General features: G+C 40.3%; 1 protein-coding gene across 1 annotated transcript in view; it reads right to left on the bottom strand.

Annotated features, from left to right (window-relative positions):
• Nucleotides 1-20,105, bottom strand: part of PLD1 (phospholipase D1) — a 201,959-nt gene that overhangs the window by 9,819 nt on the left and 172,035 nt on the right. The window contains exons 23-24 of the mRNA XM_082839881.1: nucleotides 13,230-13,364; nucleotides 3,723-3,876 (exon numbers count right to left, since the gene is read on the bottom strand). Coding sequence (XP_082696007.1) covers nucleotides 3,723-3,876; nucleotides 13,230-13,364 — 289 coding nt within the window. The remainder of the gene's footprint in view (nucleotides 1-3,722; nucleotides 3,877-13,229; nucleotides 13,365-20,105) is intronic.

Below are 20,105 nucleotides of genomic sequence, written 5' to 3'. Positions count from 1 at the left end.
TGTGTCTGCCATTGTGGCAAAGTGAAAATGCTTGTTCAAGAACTGCCTCTTCAAGACAGTTTGAAAGTTGCCGGGAAAAATGAAGCATCTAGGAATAAACTTAGCATGAAATGCACAGGACCAGCATAAAACCAAAAGAACAGCAACAAAAAACTTCAGTGATCACTGAAGAACAACTTCTGCTTCCAATAATGAAAACCCTAGAGCTTTACTGAAGAACAAAAAAATGTGAATAAATTGAAGTCCATACCTTGTTCCTCAATAGGATGGCTCAATATTATAAAGACATCAACTCTTTTTTATATTAATCTATAAATATACTTTAGTCCTGATCAAAAAACTAGTGAGAGAACTTGAAAAAAACAATTTTAAAGTTCGTGTGGAAGAATGAATAAGAGTAGCCAAGATTATTCCGGAAAAGAATACTAATTTGGGGAAGTGGTACGGTAGGAAGTAGTATTAAAGTGCACACCTACGATAATTAAACTGGTATCATAATGGCATGCAAGGCAACAGACTTTCAATAGGAAGTAGCAGAGAGTACAGATAGGTCAGGATATGTGGCAATTCAGTGCACCATCAAGAGGCACTGCAGGTTAGAGAGGCAATGAGTACTGCAGTCATGCAGTTCTGGATCAGTTGGTTTGCCTGGGAAAAAGAGTTAGAGTCCCTACCTCATTTCTTACATTAAAATAAATTGCAGGTGTTGGCTTCCCTGGTGGCGCAGTGGTTAAGAATCCGCCTGCCAATGCAGGGCACATGGGTTCGAGCCCTGGTCCGAGAAGATCCCACATACCGTGGAGCCCGTGCACCACAACTACTGAGCCTGTGCTCTAGAGCCCGCAAGCCACAACTACAGAAGCCCACGTGCCACAACTACTGAAGCCCACGTGCCTAGAGCCCATGCTCTGCAACAAGAGAAGCCACCGCAATGAGAAGCCCACGCACTGCAACGAAGAGTGGCCCTGCTCGCCGCAACTAGAGATAGCCCGCACGCAGCAACGAAGACCCAGCACAGCCTAAATAAATAAATGTATAAATTTGTTAAAAAATTAAAATAAATTGCAGATGTTAAATGTAAAAGTAATATCAAATGAGCACTAGAAGAAAATATAAGTAAATATTTTATCTTGGGGAAGCTATTCTAAGCATATTTTTTAAAAGGGGGGAAAAGAAAAAAACTGATAGATTTGATTAATAAGAATTGATGGTTCGGGCTTCCCTGGTGGCACAGTGGTTGAGAGTCCGCCTGCCGATGCAGGGAACACGGGTTCGTGCCCCGGTCCGGGAAGATCCCACATGCTGCGGAGCGGCTAGGCCCGTGAGCCATGGCCGCTGAGCCTGCGCGTCCGGAGCCTGTGCTCCACAACGGGAGGCCACGACAGTGAGGGGCCTGCGTACCGCAAAAAAAACCAAAAACGAATTGATGGTTCCCCCAAATACTCTAAATATGATTAAAAGGCAATTGGCAAATCAGCTTTGCAACAAATGGGAGAAAGAAATTAGGCTCTTATGTACTTAAATTACTGATAAATCATTAAAAGAAAGTGAAACATTGCAACAAAATGGGCAAAGGACGTGAATAGTCTAGACAATTTGCAAAAGAACAATTACAAATGGCTAATGGATACATTTTTAAACCCTCAAATTTCAAATTAAGATAATGAAATTCCATTTGAAACCCAACAAATCGGCCAAGATAATAATAGAACTCAGAGGGCAAAGGAAATTGCACACTTCCTTTGGTTAGAAATCCTATAGTTAGGATTTAGTTAAGGAAACAACTAAGAAGGTAAGCAAGATACTATCTACAACCATACCCACTTTTTTATATCAGCGAAAAATCTGCCCATCAATGAGGTTTTGGTTAAAGGAATTATGGCGGGCTCAAACAATGTAATACAATGCAGCCATTAAATGTTATAGAAGAACGCAATGACATGGAAAAGTGTGTGTAACATTATTTAAGTAATAAAGGACTTTGTAGAACTGCAAGATCCTAATTATGTTTAAAAAAAGAAATACAGTAGTGAATATTTATATATAGATAAAAAGTGGAATGATATACATCAAATGTTAAAATTGTTAGCACTGGGTGATGGGATTACAGATCAATTTAATTTCCTTATTGCTTTTCTGTTTGCCAAATTTTCTACAATTAAAAATATGTTCTAATCAGAACCCTCTCCCTCTATAATTATTATACATTTAGAAAGTTATAAAGGAGGCTACGCCTTTAAAGAGAATACTTAAGTTCTCATGGAACTGAAAAGGTGTGACATTTATTTCTAGCTTACAGGAGGAAATATTTGTTTCCTTATATGAGCTGCAGTAGGCAATCAATGGGTTGATTAACAGTGGGTTGCTAATCTTAAACTCTCCCCTGCTAAACAAAACAAATTAACATTAGAAGTCAATTAAAATATCAATGGTCTAAAAAAAAACAAAAACAAAAACCTTACTAACAAAACAATTAGTAACAAAGGCGACAAATACAGCAATAAAAACTGTGAGAAGGTCTGACAGTCAAATTTTGAGGGATGGATTTGCTGAGCTCCTGGGGCAGAGGGAGCCTAAGGAACGTCTCTGGAACTGAAGCTTGGTCCTCATAAGCCAGAGTCTGGAGTGAGGTAGGAGGTAAGGGCCGCCAGCATTTGCAGGAGGGAAGTGCTGGTTTTGTGCCCATTTGCAAGTGAGCCAGTTTTCAGAAGCGACCATTAACACTGGAAGGGTTAAAACAACAGCACCACAACAGTATCTGTGCAGTGCCTTTCATCAAATAGCTTAAAATACCACCCTTAATCGGGGACACTTGGCTCTATCTCACCATAGCGGCCACACTGAAATCCCATCCTGGCCAATATAGTTCTAGAATCTTATAATTGTGGACTTCCTGCAAAAGCCTACAGGTGGGAGAGTGGTCAGGGTGTGTTCCACAGACAGTGGGGAGCTTAGTGTGTCTTCAGTGGGCTGGGGGAGAGGGTCAGGAGATAGATAAGAAGCCATTTGAAAAAGAAAAAAAAAAGAGAGAGATAAGAAGGCATTGAGGATTGGTTGAATAGCGGAGTGATAGGACCTGAGTTAGGTTCTCGAAGGATCACTCTGACAACTGAGACTGGACTACAGGGGCTGGCATGGGGCCAGTTAGAGCCCCGCCCAGGAAAGTTCTCAGTAACACTTAATGAAGCACTTATTTAGGGATACACACCCCCTGCTACTTAGCCCAGTGCTCTCTCTGTTGGACCACAGGTTTGTTTAAAATTCACATCTTCTTGCAGAAGATCAGGAAGCTTCCATGTCTGGAGTCATCTTAAATCTGAGAAATGAAGTTTCCACATTTAATTTAACACCAGTAGTCACTAGCTTTCTCCTTTAGTAATTTTTATCATATCCTTATATCGCTGGAACTATTTCAATTTCTAAAAATGGACTCACTATAAAAAACTTAAATAGACACTAGATGGTTTGACCTGGTCCTAAATCAATTAATAGATTTAAAATGCTAGTTTTCTCCATTACACATAAAAATAATAAAAGCTGTTCAAACAGGAAATTTTTATGCCCCACACAGAGCCATTTTGTATACAACTGGTGTGGTTCACGCTGTTTTGGACAAAGAAGAACCTGGAGATGGCATGTGTGCTAAGGGCCAGAGGCTGGGCTGGGTTCCATTGCCCACTGCAGCGGGATTATGTGAGGGAGACCCAGCTTCCGAGACCCACCGAAAGCACTGCAGCCGAAGACCTAGGGCGAAGTGGCCAGCTTGGTACTCTTTTCCATCCATTACTGAAGGGACCGTCTCCGTGTCCTGCACAATGACAGCCATTTCACTGTCCCGTTTTCCCAGCATGCTTCGGTCGTTTATGTTGGCAGAGCCTATAAAGAGAAACAGTGAAACTGAACAATTTTCTTATTCCGGCAGACACTCATTTGCCCTCCAGACTCAATTCTTCCTTGCTAAAAAAACCCCTAATTTTGTTCAGGTTTCAAGAGATGCTGTGCTCTAGGAAGGCAGGGCGCTCCCTAACCCAGGGGTAAATCTTGATCAGTCTAAGGCCAGTCATGGTCATTTCACTGTTTTTGCCAGTGATTGGCTTAGAAATGGGCCCTTGTCATGATTCTAGTCAATGCAACATAAGGCAAATCTGCCAGGGGCTTCTGAGAACGTTTTTCTCTTTCTTATAAATAGACAGAAGAAGAAGATGGTGTCACTGCCAGTCTTTGGACACTCTGGCTTGAAGGGTTGCATGAGGACATGATTGTGGGAGCTGCTGCAGCCACTTTGTAACCAAGGGACAAACAGACAAGTTGAACATGGCAGAGCAGAAAGAAGAAAGACTCTGGGTCTTTAAGTCACTGAGCTGGCCAACCCTAGAACCTTCTTATTTTCTGTTATGTGAAGTAATACATTTCCCTTATTGTTTCACACACTTCTAGCTGAATTTTCTATCTTGTGGCTCAAAGGATTCTAACTGATATAGTCATTAAGCACACAAAGAAACAAGAACACTTACCAGCTCAGTGCAGTAAGGTTTCATGCTTAAGAATCACACTCTGTAGACTTTAACTCATGGTCACATAATTATAAATGTCAAAACACAAGAGGACCTTCACAAGCAATATAGTCCACTCCCAAATACAGATTATCATTAGTGGCTTTGGGTTTTCATTCTCTTGCCTCACTTGTGTGGCATGCCAACAGCTTCTGTATCAACTTCCCTCCATTCTATTTTTAAATCCAGAGGAGCTGAGAATGCTGACTTTCACATGTGAAGGGCAAGTATTTGAATATCAGTTCAACCTGCACTTCCTGAGCTCCTCTGCTGTGTATTCAAAAACCTTGCAACATTTTCTGCATTAATCATTGTGGATCCACAGGTTTTTTTTTTTCCGGTACGCGGGCCTCTCACTGCTGTGGCCTCTCCCGTTGCGGAGCACAGGCTCCGGACGCGCAGGCTCAGCGGCCATGGCTCACGGGCCCAGCCGCTCCGCGGCATGGGATCTTCCCAGACCAGGGCACGAACCCGTGTCCCCTGCATCGGCAGGCGGACTCTCAACCACTGCGCCACCAGGGAAGCCCCAGGATCCACACTTTTGAATCCTTGAGGTGTCCTACAAACTACAAAAGGGGCCTGACTCTTTTTTCTTCTTCGTCCTCTTGCCCTAGTCCCACACTCCACTGCTTCTGCAGACTGGGTGCAGCAGAGTTAGGTTGAACACAAGCTCGGGCTACTGTCTGTGATGGGGACCATCAGGGTGTAAGGTGTTAGCAGTGCTACCCAGAGCCGAGACGGTGGGATGTTGGACGTGAGAGGAAGCTGGCTCCTCCTGAAGAGTCTATACTGCCATTTGCTACAATATGGTCACATAGTTAATACACAACTCTATGATAACTGTGGATGGGAACGGTGTCCCATAGGGACTCTGGGTGACAGAAAGGATGGAGCACCTCACAGAAAGTTGGGAGCACCATTAGAGCGCTGTAGGTGGGCCCCACCTTTGAAACACTTTGTTTTGTTAGCAACAAATCAACCTTTATAAATACACTTACATTTTAATTACACTATAAAATTTGTAGCCATGTCTTTGGGCTTAACATGGGGCCCAGCATTAATTTGGGCAAAGTCATTTAATCTTTCTCAGCTTTAATTTGATCTTTTATAAATCGAGATAATAATACAGACCTTGTAGGGTTGTTGTAAAAATTAAGTAAGACCATGTGAAAGCACTTACTGATCTATAAACTGTCCCACAAATGCTAATTATTACTGGCATTATTATCAGATACTTGTTACCGCGAGAATATCTGCACTAGAGAACATTACCATAGGAAGGGAAGACTTGCTGGCATGTAGCGTTTGTATCAAAGAAGCCTCTCTCTGGGTGAATCAACTGTCAGGGGCAAGGAATAAGGACTCCATAGTGCTGCTTTGGGACATCACTACCACAGGGCCCCAGCAGAGGCCACTCTCGGGCTGGGGCTGCCAAATTGGGAGGACATAGCTGCTCTTCACTGTCAGGGAGACTGGGGATGTGAGCCCCCTGGAAAGACACACACACACACACACACACACACACACACACACACTTTCACACCAGTCCGCTCAGACTCCTTCCCATCACCAGGGGAGGAATGCATTCCTGGCATTCTGAGCTGGAATTCTTAGAGGGTGTGGTTCTGGTACTTCCAGGGCCCATCTGGAGTTTCCCAGAGCACTGACTCTCAACCACACTGGATAAGTGAGTTGGCTACTACTTAATAGGAATGTGAAGAAAGGGAAGAGAAAATTTCAGGTGAATTTAATAAATGAGATACCAAAAATGAGATATTGATGGATGTAAATGTTACCCTCCCTTCTTGTTGTTAAACATTCCCATATTCTGAAAATCAAATTCAGATCAGCAGGTATAGTATTAACCCATTTCTATAGAACATACTAGGAAGAAGAGAGGGCAAGTGACCTCTAGAAAGATGCATACTGAAGGGTAAGAGTGGTGAGTACCTTCTGGCAAAGAGAGGGAGACAATAAGGGGAACTTTGACCTCTTACTCTCTATGAGTCCTTAGAGTTTTAATTGTTTACAAGAAATATGCTCTGTTTTCATGTACTATGTTTTATGGTAACTGCAATCCCTTGGTTTATTAGGACATTGCCTTGATAATTTTTGGAAAATGACCTTTTCTAAGTTTGCTCTTAGGAACTTTTTAAACAGTATGTAATATAGCAAAATAGAAAACAGTATATGAAAACATAAGTCCAACTTAGGTAATAATTTTAGAAAATCACTGAATTTATCACCCAAGCTGAAAAACAGAACATTACCACATCCCAGAAGCCCTCAGCTGTCTTCCCATTAAAGACCTTCCCTTCCTAAGGGAGTATCTGTATAGAATTTTGTGTTCATCATGCTCTGGTGATGTTTTCCTAAAGAAAAAAAGTTTACTTTTGGCTTATTTTTAATTTGTATAAGTGGAATCATATAGAAGATAAACTTTGGAGATCTGCTTCTTTCATTCAAAATCATGTCTTTGGGATTTATCTATGCATAATTGTAATGCATTATTTTCCTTGAATGAACACCCCCAAACGTTTTATTTTATTTTATTTTTATTTTTTCCTCACTCCTGGGCAGCCTAAATAGCACAGGTGGGAACCCAGGTGGAAGCATCACCCCCCCACCCCCCCCACCCCCTGTTTATCACCTAACCTAACACAATGATAAAGAAAAGAGGACAAGAACAAAGTACCCTGTGAGGTGTGGAATGCAAGATAAGCAGTCTGGCAGAGGCTAAAAATCCCCTTTTTACATGGGCTGCTTGCAATCTTGGAATCTCAGTTACCTTCACCACCCAGTGCCTATTTCAGCCTTACTCACCTTTCAGGTCTCAGTTTAGACATCACTTCCCACCTCTCCTCTCTCCCTGTCTCCCTCTCCCTCCCTCCACCCCATTTCTCCCTCCCCCCTCCCTCTCCTTCTCTCTCTCTCTCTGTATATATACATATATACATAGAGAGAGAGAAAAACAGTGTATTCTCATAGCGCCTCATTTGTCTGTAGCTTACCTGATTTTCCCCACTAGATGGTAAACTCCCAAAAGGGAGAAGTCATTCACTCTTGGGGTTTAAAACACAGAGGGGAACGTGTTTAACACGTTTTTTATTAGTGGATGCCTTGAGATGGGGCTTGCCTCTCATGTGCCACAGTTCCCCCAGCCCCGCCCCCGACTCATCTTTTTGTCATAAGAATGGATCATTCGTTGACCTGCCTGACCCCCCAGCCCCCCACCTCCTGCATCCCAGACCAGAGTAGGCCCTCAATAAGCATTTATCAGAGGGATGATTTTTTTCTTTTCAGGTTGGGTAAAGCACAGAACAAGATGGGAGTCAGTATTTCTTTAACGACCCCTGCCCCTCACTAGCCATGGCCCTCAAGACTGGACTGTCTTTACCTGCAGGAGTCCCGATGCCAAAAGCTCAGCCTCTCTGTACACCTGTGCCAAACTGAAGCTAAGAGACAGTTTTGGGCGAAGTAGAAAAGGATAGCTTTCCTGCTTTGTCAGGCAAAGGGGAACACAGCGGGATCCTGCCTTGAAAAACTGTGTCCCACCCGAACTTATTTTTTCATTCTACTGTTGATGGATGTTTGGGTCGTTTCCAGAGTTTTGCTATAATACACAATTATGTTCTGCATAGTTGTGTATGTTTCCTGGTGTACACATGTGGGAGTTTACCTGGGCTCTGTATGCAAGAGTGGATTCCCTGGTGTTCCTCAGTGTCGTCAATACTTGGATTGTCCAATTTTTTTTTTTTTTTTTTTTTTTTTTTTGCGGTACGCGGGCCTCTTACCGCTGTGGCCTCTCCCGTGCGGAGCACAGGCTCCGGACGCGCAGGCTCAGCGGCCATGGCTCACGGGCCCAGCCGCTCCGCGGCATGTGGGATCCTCCCAGACCGGGGCACGAACTCGTGTCCCCTGCATCGGCAGGCGGACTCTCAACCACTGTGCCACCAGGGAAGCTCATGGATTGTCCAATTTTTAATTTTTGCCAATTGGTATTTTGAAAACCTGTTCTTTGTCTCATTATTATATTAATGAGGATGAACATGTTTCATATACTTATGGGCTTCAGGTATGTCCTCTTTGGGGATGTTCCTATACAGTTCCTTTGCCCATCTTTCTTCAGATACTGTCTTTCCTTATTGATTTAAGGAGTTCTTTATATGTTTTGAATATTAACTGTATTGCAAATACCTTTTTCAGTTTGTGGTTTATCTTTTTGTTCTATTTATAGCATCTTTTAATGAATAAAGTTCTGAATTTTAATGCAGTTGGATTTATCTGTCATTTCCTTTGTGGTTTTGCTTTTTTAAAATGTCCTGTTTCAGAAATTGTGAATTCTTCTGTGGTAGGCAGAAAAACGGCTCCCAAAGATGACTATGTCCTAATTCCCAAAGCCTGTGAACATGTTATATTACATGGCAAAGGGGAATTAAGGCTGCAGGTGGAGGTGGAATTAAGGGTGCTAATCAGCTGGCCTTAAAAATAAGGAGATTATCTCGGATTATTCAGGTGGGCCCAGGATAATCACAAGAGTCTTTAAAAGTAAAGGGGATTCAGAGAGAGATGCGGTTACAGAAGAATGGGTTAACACTTTGAGAACTCTCAGAGAGATCTAACGTTGCTGCCTTCAAAGATGGAAGAAGGGAGGCATGAACCAAGGAATGTGGGCAGCCCGGAGAAGCTGGAAAAGGCAGGGAAATGGAGTCATCTTTAGAGCCTCCAGAAGGGAACACAGCCCTGCTGATACCCTGATTTTAGCCCAGTGAGACCCATGTTGAACTTCTAACCTATAGAATGGTTAGGTAATACATTTGTGCTGATTTAAACCAGTAAGTTTGTGGTCATTTGTTACAGCAGTAATAGACAGCTAACACACAAACTCTACCCTGTTCTAGCTGACTTGTTTTAAAGGAAAACTGATTCTTCAATTGAGCGTCAGTGGGCTACTCAGTACTTTCTACCCACTTGTGTTCCCTGTGCCTCCAGTTTGGGAGTTCTCAGCTTGACTACACAGCGGCATCACCTAGGAAGTTTTCAAAAGATATTGGTGCCAAAACAAAAACAAAAAGCAAAAGAACCTTGATGCCTGGGTCTCAAACCAGACCAATGAGTCAGAATTTCTGGAAGTAGGAACCAGGCATTAATATTTTCCCCTAATACCACTCCATCCCTTCATCTATCAATTAATCCCTCTTCGGGGGGGGGGGGTAATCTATTTGAAAGTAAATTGCAGACATGAATAATCTTCCCCCTAAATGATAGTTTCATTTATCTGAACTGAAACTCATCTGTGTTCAAAATTGTTCTGTGGTGACAGTGAAAACATTTTAGGGGCTGATTGACTGAGTGGAGACAGAAAGACACCTGTCAGAGTGATGGAAATATTCTGTATCTTGTTCTGGGTGGTGGTTACATGAATGTAAACATATGTGAATATTCATTAGGCTGTACACTTATGCAACTTACTATATATAATAGCTTAATTAAAAAAGGATAGTCGGGCTTCCCTGGTGGCGCAGTGGTTGAGAGTCCGCCTGCCGATGCAGGGGACGTGGGTTCGTGCCCCGGTCCAGGAAGATCCCACATGCCGCTGAGCGGCTGGGCCCGCGAGACATGGACGCTGAGCCTGCGTGTCCGGAGCCTGTGCTCCGCAACGGGAGAGGCCACAACAGTGAGAGGCCCGCATACCGCAAAAAAAAAAAGGATAGTCCACCAAAAAAAAGCCACCAGGCAAACCTAAGGCAGCCAGGGTTGAGACCCACGGGACTCGCTCTTTACTGGGGTGGCCTTTCAACTACAGACTCTCAACAGCTGCTCTTGAGCCTGCCCCTTAAGCACTGATATCCATTCTCTCTCCATAGTTTCCCACATACCTACCTTCGCTGACAGTCTCTGGACCTTCTCGCACCAGTTCATCAATATCCATCCCGATGTTTCTGGTGTTTCGTGGAAAGAATACCTGCCTCCCCTGTAGCCCATGAGCTGTGTAGGGCAGTGGCACTGTGTGATCATGTTTTGTATCTCCCTATTGTGTTGTGCAATGGATTAGTGAATACTAAAAAAAATCGTTTCACTTAGTCAACAGGATAGACTTAAATTCTATTAAAGGATAGCCTTGTTTTGTTTAGGAAAGCGAATAAATGTTAGTTCTGTTAAGTGCCAGTAAGATGAATTAGAAAATTGGACTTGGTCACAGATTTTGGGACCAACAGGGCCACCGGGGGTAAGAGATAATTAAAGGTACACACAAAAGAGATCCCAATGTGAGAAACCAAGTATTTCCTTGTGAGGAAAAAAAATGAGGATAAACCATTAGTCATTTTCTTATGTCAATTATTCAATAATTCTGGCATAAGTCTGCCATGTTAGAAAATTTAATCACAGGTTACTTTAATTCCTTTTAAGCTCTCAACTACTTGCTTAACACCTGTAAAATACTGTCAACCTAACTTCTCAAGTTCCTCTTTGAGAATTTTAAACATTGTTCTCTGTCTGTGTTATGAAAACAGGCCAGATATCTGAGAGCAGCAATAACAAGCCTGCTTCTCCTAGAGTTTCCACTGAGATAAAAAAAACAAAAGTACCTGTGGATTTTCCACGGGGGAAATGTGTTCTGCCCTTGGGGAAGGAGAAAAAGAAGTGCAGCCTCTGAAGACTAACAAGTGAGACCTCGTCATACTCCCAAGGCCACATCTTCAGTTTCAAGAAAGTCGGTAAGAACGATGTGCAAAATGGATCAGTTATTGCTAGCCTAAATAAACTGTAGCCTTTGAGGGGTCAGAGACCTTTCAAGAAAATAAGTCAACTAAAAAACTCTACAAATCTGTTTAACTGTTAGCTCAGATACTGAAAACTACTTTGCATTTATACTTGATGTAAAGTAAAGCAGGCTGAAGGTCAAAATGACCTTTAAAAGGAAAATATTTACATCTGTCAATTTTTACTTCAAGAGTTCTGAAATCTTGCTGAAGAGATCAACTGAATTTTATCTGGCTTTGTTTGTTTTTTCATTTCAGCAAAATCAATATTTTTCCTTTCCTTACTGTCATTGCCAAATTCAATATAAAAATATTCTGAGATTGGCTTCTGAAAAGCAAGACCAGAATAGCTTGCGGGAAATAAGAGAAAACTTGTATATTGGGGGAAGTAAGGGAGGAAATAAATCCTTAAAGAGCTTTGATCCCTATTGTGCAAGAACTTGAAGACACAAGATATTTTTCTTAAATGCCCGATAAGTATGAAAAGAATGTCTGGGGCTTCCCTGGCGGCGCGGTGGTTGCAAGTTCGCCTGCTGATGCAGGGCACACGGGTTCATGCCCCAGTCCGGGAAGATCCCACATGCCACGGAGCGGCTGGGCCCGTGAGCCATGGCTGCTGAGCCTGCGTGTCTGGAGCCTGTGCTCCGCAACAGGAGAGGCCACAACAGTGAGAGGCCCGCGTACCGCAAAAAAAAAAAAAAAAAGAATGTCTGTGTGTGTACACACACATATATATATGTATCACCACACTGTGGTCTACATATTTTCTGGCTTCTGAACTACTTTTTCTTTTCAAATCATCTTCCAGACAAGACAGTCTCATTACTCCTAGGTATGAATTTTTTTTTTTCTTTTCTCAGTGGAGGATAGACCTGGAAAAGGCATATTTACTGCCAAAATTTTTCGAAACACCCCATGACACTTAATTTCTTAAAGAATAGTTAAGTATCTTATTATAGCTGAGAAACTACATTTTATTTAAAATGGATGAGTGGAATTCCCAATAGTGGGACACAGCATATCTCTAAGTAACATCCCCCCACCCTTGTCAATTCATTTATCTGGCTGGTTATTTATACTCTATTTCTCCTCCTGGCCTTTCAGTGTTTGTGTAACATGATATTAGAAGGCAAACCAATTCAATGATGGGAAAATGAAGCTTTTCAGGTGTATACAAGAATGAAGCTGCAAACCCACCCCTCTGGTCAAGATCTAATCTGGGTAGAATGTACAACCAGTAACTCTCCTGAATCTGTCAGTGGGGCGAGGACTGCAGGAACAGACTGCAGACCTTAGTCTAGGACTACATCATATCATTACTACACAATGTCCACCTCACTCCCGCCCCCAACAAAGCTGGTCTGCTCTGCACTCTGATTAATAACGTCCAAAACATTGACTCCGGGGAAAAAATGGTAAGCACAGAGGCAGCAATATTTTAATATCCTTCCGATCCTAACTCTCGCAAAACTTCAGATCTGTGGTAATGCTTAGGTGGGTGTGATGCGTGCACGTACAAATTACCACGAGGTACTCATTTGTGACACATTTCCCTCCCCACATCTCCTCCTTCCAAGCCCAGAAATCTAGGTTCTTGGCTTCAAAATAAAAATAAGGAAATAATAAAGAATTAATGAGAGCAGGCTGATTATTGCACTGCTGGGTTAAATTGCTGTCTCTGGACACTGTAATTTACACGATGGCCATTTGATTGTTCTGTGCCTCTGTTACTTCATAGATAAAAGCAGGGATTAGACAGGACATAAGCAAAAAAGATTGCTTCGGAAATGTTTTAGATAACTGTGTGACTGTCCCTTTCAACTGCAAAGGAAGCTTTAGAGGAATAAAAAGAAAGATTGTTGCATGAGGTAAGTCAACTAACAAGGAATACAATTAGAGACCAAGTACTTACCAATAATAACAGTGTTGTCATCAGCAATTAGCAACTTGCTGTGGACATAGACAAGCTCAGTGACTAGGTTTCCTTCAAGCTCTGCGTGTGTTCTAAGACCACAGAAGGATATGTAATTTATCCACTGATTGCCGACTGTAAATTAAATAAGAAATCACTAAAATTAATATGACCAAGCTCAATAATGGCACCTTAAATTTTACTGTCTTTCAAAACAAATATACCACATAAACAGGTTAAGAATAGATTGTAAAATATATGTGTGTATGTGTGTGTGTATAATTTCAGAATACATCTAGGATCTATTTTTGCTTTCTGAAGAGTTTTATATTGTTAATATGAATGGAGATACAATTTTAAAATATCATACTGAAGTGATTTCTAAGAATTTCTTATGCCGAGGTAATCCAAAGATAAATTCAAATATGAACATTTTATTTTAATGATTTGGTGAGCAACTACTGAAGAGTGATAAAGTATAGCTGCAGTAGATAACCCAAGATTTCAGTGTGACATTTGCATCTGTCTTGGTTGACACCTGCCGCTGTTTAAATCAGATGCAAGATGTGAGCCCAAACTACCCGATGTACACATACTTTGCAGCATATCCAGCGCAAAGCAGCAGATAAATTTTGCAGACTTTGGGTAAGTAAGAGTGTTGGCAATTAAATAACACTCCTTCTAAATCACTAAAGTTAGGAAAGAATCCTAAGTACATTTGACTTCAGAGAATTTTATTCAGAGCAAGCAGTACTAGGTTTGTACTTTAAAATGTTGTCCTCTCATCATGTGAGGGTCATTTATGTGATAAGAAGAAATGCATTCCATATCAAACCAACCCATATTCATGACTCTGGCATGAGTGTTAGTCATGAGATTTTATGGTCCCTCTCCCACGTAGCAATCGCCCTGGATAAGCAAAGTCTGATACTAAGAATAAATGGAGTGGAACCAAACCATCTTAGATTCTTATAGAAAGAGAACATAAATTTTTAAAAGAATCTGAAGCATACTAATAGAATCAATGGTAGTTTATGTTTCATTTACTGAAGTTTCCATGTATTACTGATGCTTTCTATTTTACTGCTGATGTTAGTGTATCTATTAAATTTAGGTATATTGGAAAGAAGTTTGTTCATAGGTAATATACAGAGATTCCTCCATTTACAAATAAACCTTCCCATATTTTATATTAACACATACTATAAAGTCTGTATAGTTAAAACAGTGTAGAACTGGTACATAAATAGACAGCCAAACCACTGAATGGAATAGGAAGTCCAGAAACAGACCCAAGTAGGTATGGAAATTTTGCATATGATAAAGGCTGCATCTCTAGGAAAAGGGCTTTTTACATAAAGGACTAGAATTTTTAAATGAAAGGTGCTAGTACAATTGTATAGCTATTTGAAAAAGATAAAAATTATATACATTTCTCCCAGCAATCGTAAGAACTCCAAATAAATCAGAGATGAAAATGTAAGCATATGAAACCATACAACTGTTAGAAGAAAACAGGGTGAATTCCTGGTAACCTGAGCGCAGGGAAGGCTTGTAAGTATCTAGAGCCAATAAAAGATCAATAATGTTGGCTAAATTAAAAAAAACATATTTGCATGACACAAAACACAACAAGCAAAGACAAATGACAAAGAGGAAGAACATATTTGCAGTATACATTACAGACAAAGAACTGAGTCTGAACATATAAAGAACTCAATAACTGAAGGGAGAAAAAGATCAAAGTCTTGACAGAAAAATAGGCAAAAGACATGAACAGACAATTCACACACACGAAAAGATACATTTGAAAACACATACATTCTCACTTATAATAACAGAAATGCAAATTAAAACCACAGTGAGAAACCATTTTTTAACCCATGAGATTGGGCAAAAAAAAAAGTAAGATAACACATTCCATTGGTGAGACTGGGTTGAAGCAAGCTCTCTCTTACATTGGTGGTAAGAATGCAAATTGGTACAAACTTGGAGGGTAATTGGCAATACCTAACAAAACCACCTATGTGTTTACCTACTGACCTAGCATTCCCACTGTAGAAACTTATCCTAAATATACACTTCCAACAAATAAGAACATATATGCACAAAGCTATCAGCTGCATAATTGTAATTGAAAAATATTGAAAACAACCTAAATGTTCACACAGAGGAGAATGATTGAATCAACTATGGCAAATCTATACATGGGAGACTATGCAGAGCTAAAAAGGAATGAAAATCGCTATGAACTGATACGGAGTGATTTCCAGGATGTAGTGTTAAATGAAAAAACAAATGCACAAGAAAATATGTGGTATGCTATTCTTATGAAAGAGATTGGGAGAAATAAGAAAATATACATGTATCTGCTCATTTGTACAAAAAGAAACACAGCAAGAATAACTTAGAAACTGACAAAATTGGTTACCAATAGGGGATGAGTGGAATAGGGTGGAAAAGATGGGTGGGGAAGAAACTGAAAGGAAGTATAGCGGAGTGGCACTTGTCTAAGCATGCCTTTTGTATAGTTCTGACTATTGGAAGTCTGTTACACATACTTAATCAAGAAAGACAGAGAAAAAAAGAAAAGCCTAAAATGAAACACAAATTAAAGCAATGAACCTAACTGTATTTCAAATTAATAACATAATCCAAGTAAATTTTCAACACTGGTTTTTGAGCATATACTCTTAGGCTAAAGACAAAAAGAACTGTAAACAAATATTGAATTCTAGTGAGATTTATTTTTCATAGTAGTATGGGCTACAGATTTTTGTGTATTCTAAGATTGAGGAAGTATATATATCAGAGATAACAGAAGGAATCCTGTGGCATGGGACTGGAATTATAAGTATCACTATGGAGATAGATAGATAATAGGTAGATAGATGGATAGATAGATAGATAGATAAATAGACAGATAGCTAGACATATAATAGATAACATGTATACAAAAGGCCTAAAGCAGTAATATCCCAGTAGTAATGATCATATCTAGCACCCAGAATTTGGTTTCTAAATGCCAATTTCCACTAAAAGAACCTAGGTTTCTTGGAGAAATGGTTGATTGCAGGGTTAGTTCTGGGAATATACAAGATGGGTCTGGAACTCTTGTGCCAGTAAGAATAAAAGGCTGATGGGAACATGTCCAAAGCACATAGGAGCAAGCTTAAAAAGGCCCTCACTGGCCAAACCTGTGCAAGCTGATCATCAAAATTATTACCCACTGAATAACATAAGAATCCATAGGTCCACACATGAATAAATGCATAAGTGGGGAAGAAGGGAAAACTTTCTTATAGTAGAATTGCAACTAAGAAATTTAGAAGAAAGTAATAAATATAGAAGAAGCAATGGAACTAAAAAATCAACATTTAGAAATGTAGTAATAATAACTGAATCATAGTGTAATAATGGATCCCGGCAGAATCATTAATATATGCTAAAACCAGTGGGTGAATGTTGGATAAGAAGCAGAATATTTACTATATAGACTCAAAGTGTTTTCCCACGAAATATTTAATTACAAAGGGAAAAATGGTAATTTTATAGTGGAGAAACTTGGCAGATCCCACCTTCCCTAAATGATCAAAGTTAATATACCAGTAATGGGGTAAATCAACACCATGTTCCTCCTGACATGGTATATGAAGAGCACATCACTTCTGTGATATTCCTGCTGAAAACGCATAACCTGAATCTAATCACAAGGAAACAATGGATATACCGAAACGGAGGGCTATTCTACAAAATATAACTGTACTCTTCAAACATACCAAGGTCATGAAAGTCCCCCCATCCTCCAAAAAAAAAAAAGATTGAGGGATTATTTCAGATTACAGGAAAATAAAGATACATACACCACATGTTGTTGATTGAAGCCTGGGCCACACACACACAAAAAACATTTCCCCCCACTTTTGCTATAAAGGACCTTAATTAGTAAGACAATTGGAAAAATTTCAATAAGGTCTGCAAACAAGATAATAGTATTATATCAATGTTAATTTCAGTAATTTCTATATTGAACTATAGCTGCTTTAAAAATGTCCTGCTTTTTCACAGAAACACACATTTATTTAGGAGTAAATGAGCATCATGGTTGCAACTTATTGTCAAATGGTTCAGAGGGAAAAAACCCATCCACCTGTCTGTCTGTCTATCTGTCTATCTATCTATCTATCTAGAGAGAATGATAAAGCAAAGAAGGCAAATTTATTAACATTTGCGAAATCAGGATGAAGGGTATATGGCAGTTCTGGAAATTCTTCCATAAGTTTGAAATTATTTAAAAATATTTTTTAAAGATTAACGATACCGACTGGCTGTTAGCAGCCTGAAAAGCTTAAGACATAATAACCTGTAATTTCCTAAGGCACAGATTTGTGCCATTCCACAGCAGGTCTGGAGAGTCTCAGCAACACTCCAACTAGTGGGCGAGCCTCACAGCCCACAGTCCATACCTACTCCTTCATCCTTGCTACAAAATAACTTTTTTTTTTAAAGGATTTTTTGTTTTGTTTTGTTTTAGATTTAATTTTATTTATTTTTGGCTGCGTTGGGTCTTCACTGCGGTGCGCGGGCTTCTCATTGGGGTGGTTTCTCTTGTTGTGGAGCACGGGCTCTAGGTATGTGGGCGTCAGCAGTTGTGGCGCCCAGGCTCAGTAGTTGTGGCTCGCGGGCTCTAGAGCTCAGGCTCAGTAGTTGTGGCACACAGGTTTAGTTGCTCCGCAGCATGTGGGATCTTCCTGGACCAGGGATCAAACCCGCATCCCCTGCACTGGCAGGCAGATTTCTGTCCACTGCACCAGCAGGGAAGTCCCCAAAATAGCTCTTGTGAAGTGGTAAAAAACCTTTATTTCTTTATGAAAAATACCTTTAAGAAGAAAGCTAAGGGTGAGTGCCAGTCACAGGGACCAGAAGAAAAACAAAGGTTCCAAGCCAGAAAGCAGACATTTTGATGAATTAAAGTGTGGCCTGTCAAATGAGGTGAATGGATCTACCACACACTCTAGTGAGAAGAAGACAAATCAAATTGAGAACTTACTTTGGCCGGTACAGTCGTCCCTCAGTACCCACAGGGTACTGGTTCCGGGACCCCCAAGGATAACACAATCTGCCCTACTCAAGTCCATTACATAAAATGGTATAGCATTTGTGTATGATCTACACACATCCTCCCGTACACTTTAAATCATCTCTCGATTACTTATAATACCTAATACTATGTAAATGCTATGCAAATAGTTGCCTGCACATGGCAAATTCAAGTTTTGCCTTTTGGAACTTTCTGGGTTTTTTTTTTTCCTTTTTAAATATTTTGTATCTGCGGTTGGTTGAATGTGTGGATGGGGAACCTGCAGATACAGAGGTCTGACTGTACTTCATTCTGTGAAGGAAACTGGCTCAACGAGTAACAGGTACAAAGTTGGTGATGTTAACTTGTGGTGTGAGGATATACTGAAACAGTGCCTTCTGAAGAAAATATAAGAAAGCCAGGAGCATGACAGGTATTAATAAGAAGCAATAGAAAAGAATCATGAGGGGTTCCAACTTACATGTTATGGAGGTATGTGAGAATCTGGAGATTTATACAGGCCCCTAAGACATATCTGTTGTGAACGTTGGTGCATATATATCGATAGCTCGAAAGATGAGAAGTTTGATACAATAGACTCTATGTTTATAAGGACACTTTGTGAAAGGACTTGAAGAGTTGTTACAGGCTTTTGCTGCTTAAACAAGCACTTCCTATATGTACGTTTCTAATCCCGACTGAATACCTCTAGACCTGGGGTTAAATTAAACGAAATTGGCTGCTAAAATGCCATAATTCACAACAATTATAAAAATAATAAAGAAATGCTTTAAATTAAACACTAAATCCCTGAAGATTAGTGTATCAGAAAATCATACACTAATCGCAGCTGGTTTTCTTTTCAGGAATTTTAACATATTCGTAGCAGCAGTTTTGTTATTTCTAAAAACTACAGCTCTCTATCCAATTAGAGATTAGTTAGTTCATGTATTTAAAACCCACTATACATTTACAAAAACAAAACCAACAATACAACATTGTACCTTAAAAAGGGGCATTATGTAATTAATCTGTTCTTCCATGTTCAATGAACATTTTCCCCACTGAGATGCGTGATTTTGACTTGTTCCCAGCATACTTGGAACTCTTTTCATAAGAGGGCTTAACATTGAAATGACTTATGTTAAAATCCAATTTTTCCCCAAAATAGGCAGAGGCAGGAAAAGGGTCCAGAGCCAAAGAAAATGCTTTATAATAAGTTCAGGACACTTTTATGGTTGAGAAACTAAATAATAGGCTTGTTCTGACTTCTTATTCTCCTATAACCTCACCTTTGCATTTTTACTAGCCACTGTTATTACCGAATGGCTTTCCTGATTTTGTTTTTAATCAATATATCTTTTAGAACCTTACTCATTCACTATCAGTTTAATTTTCAACTGTTAGAAAATAGAGATAGGGTAATACTCTGGTAAATCTATGTCCTGGATAAAATTAGATACACCTTTTGAAAGTATTTTTTTAAAAATTTATTTATTTTCCTTAATTTTTTAGCTGCGTTGGCTCTTAGTTGTGGCACATGGAATCTTTGTTGAGGCATGCAGGATCTTTTCGTTAAGGCGTGGTCTCTTCGTTGCAGCGCTTGGGCTTCTCTCTAGTTACGGCGTGTGGGTTTTCTCTCTCTAGTTGTGGTGCGCGAGTTCCAGAAGGCGTTGGGCTCTGTAGTTTGCGGCACGCGGGCTCTCTCTTTGAGGCACGTGAGCTCAATAGTTGTGGCGTGCGGGCTTAGTTGCCCTGCGGCATGTGAGACCTTAGTTCCCAGACTAGGGATCGAA

Source organism: Leucopleurus acutus, assembly GCF_964270905.1.
Source record: "Leucopleurus acutus genome assembly, chromosome: 5".
In the NCBI taxonomy this organism is placed as follows: Eukaryota; Metazoa; Chordata; class Mammalia; order Artiodactyla; family Delphinidae; genus Leucopleurus; species Leucopleurus acutus.
Note: the sequence above shows the minus strand (reverse complement) of the source record. Positions and strands in the feature narration are given on the sequence as shown.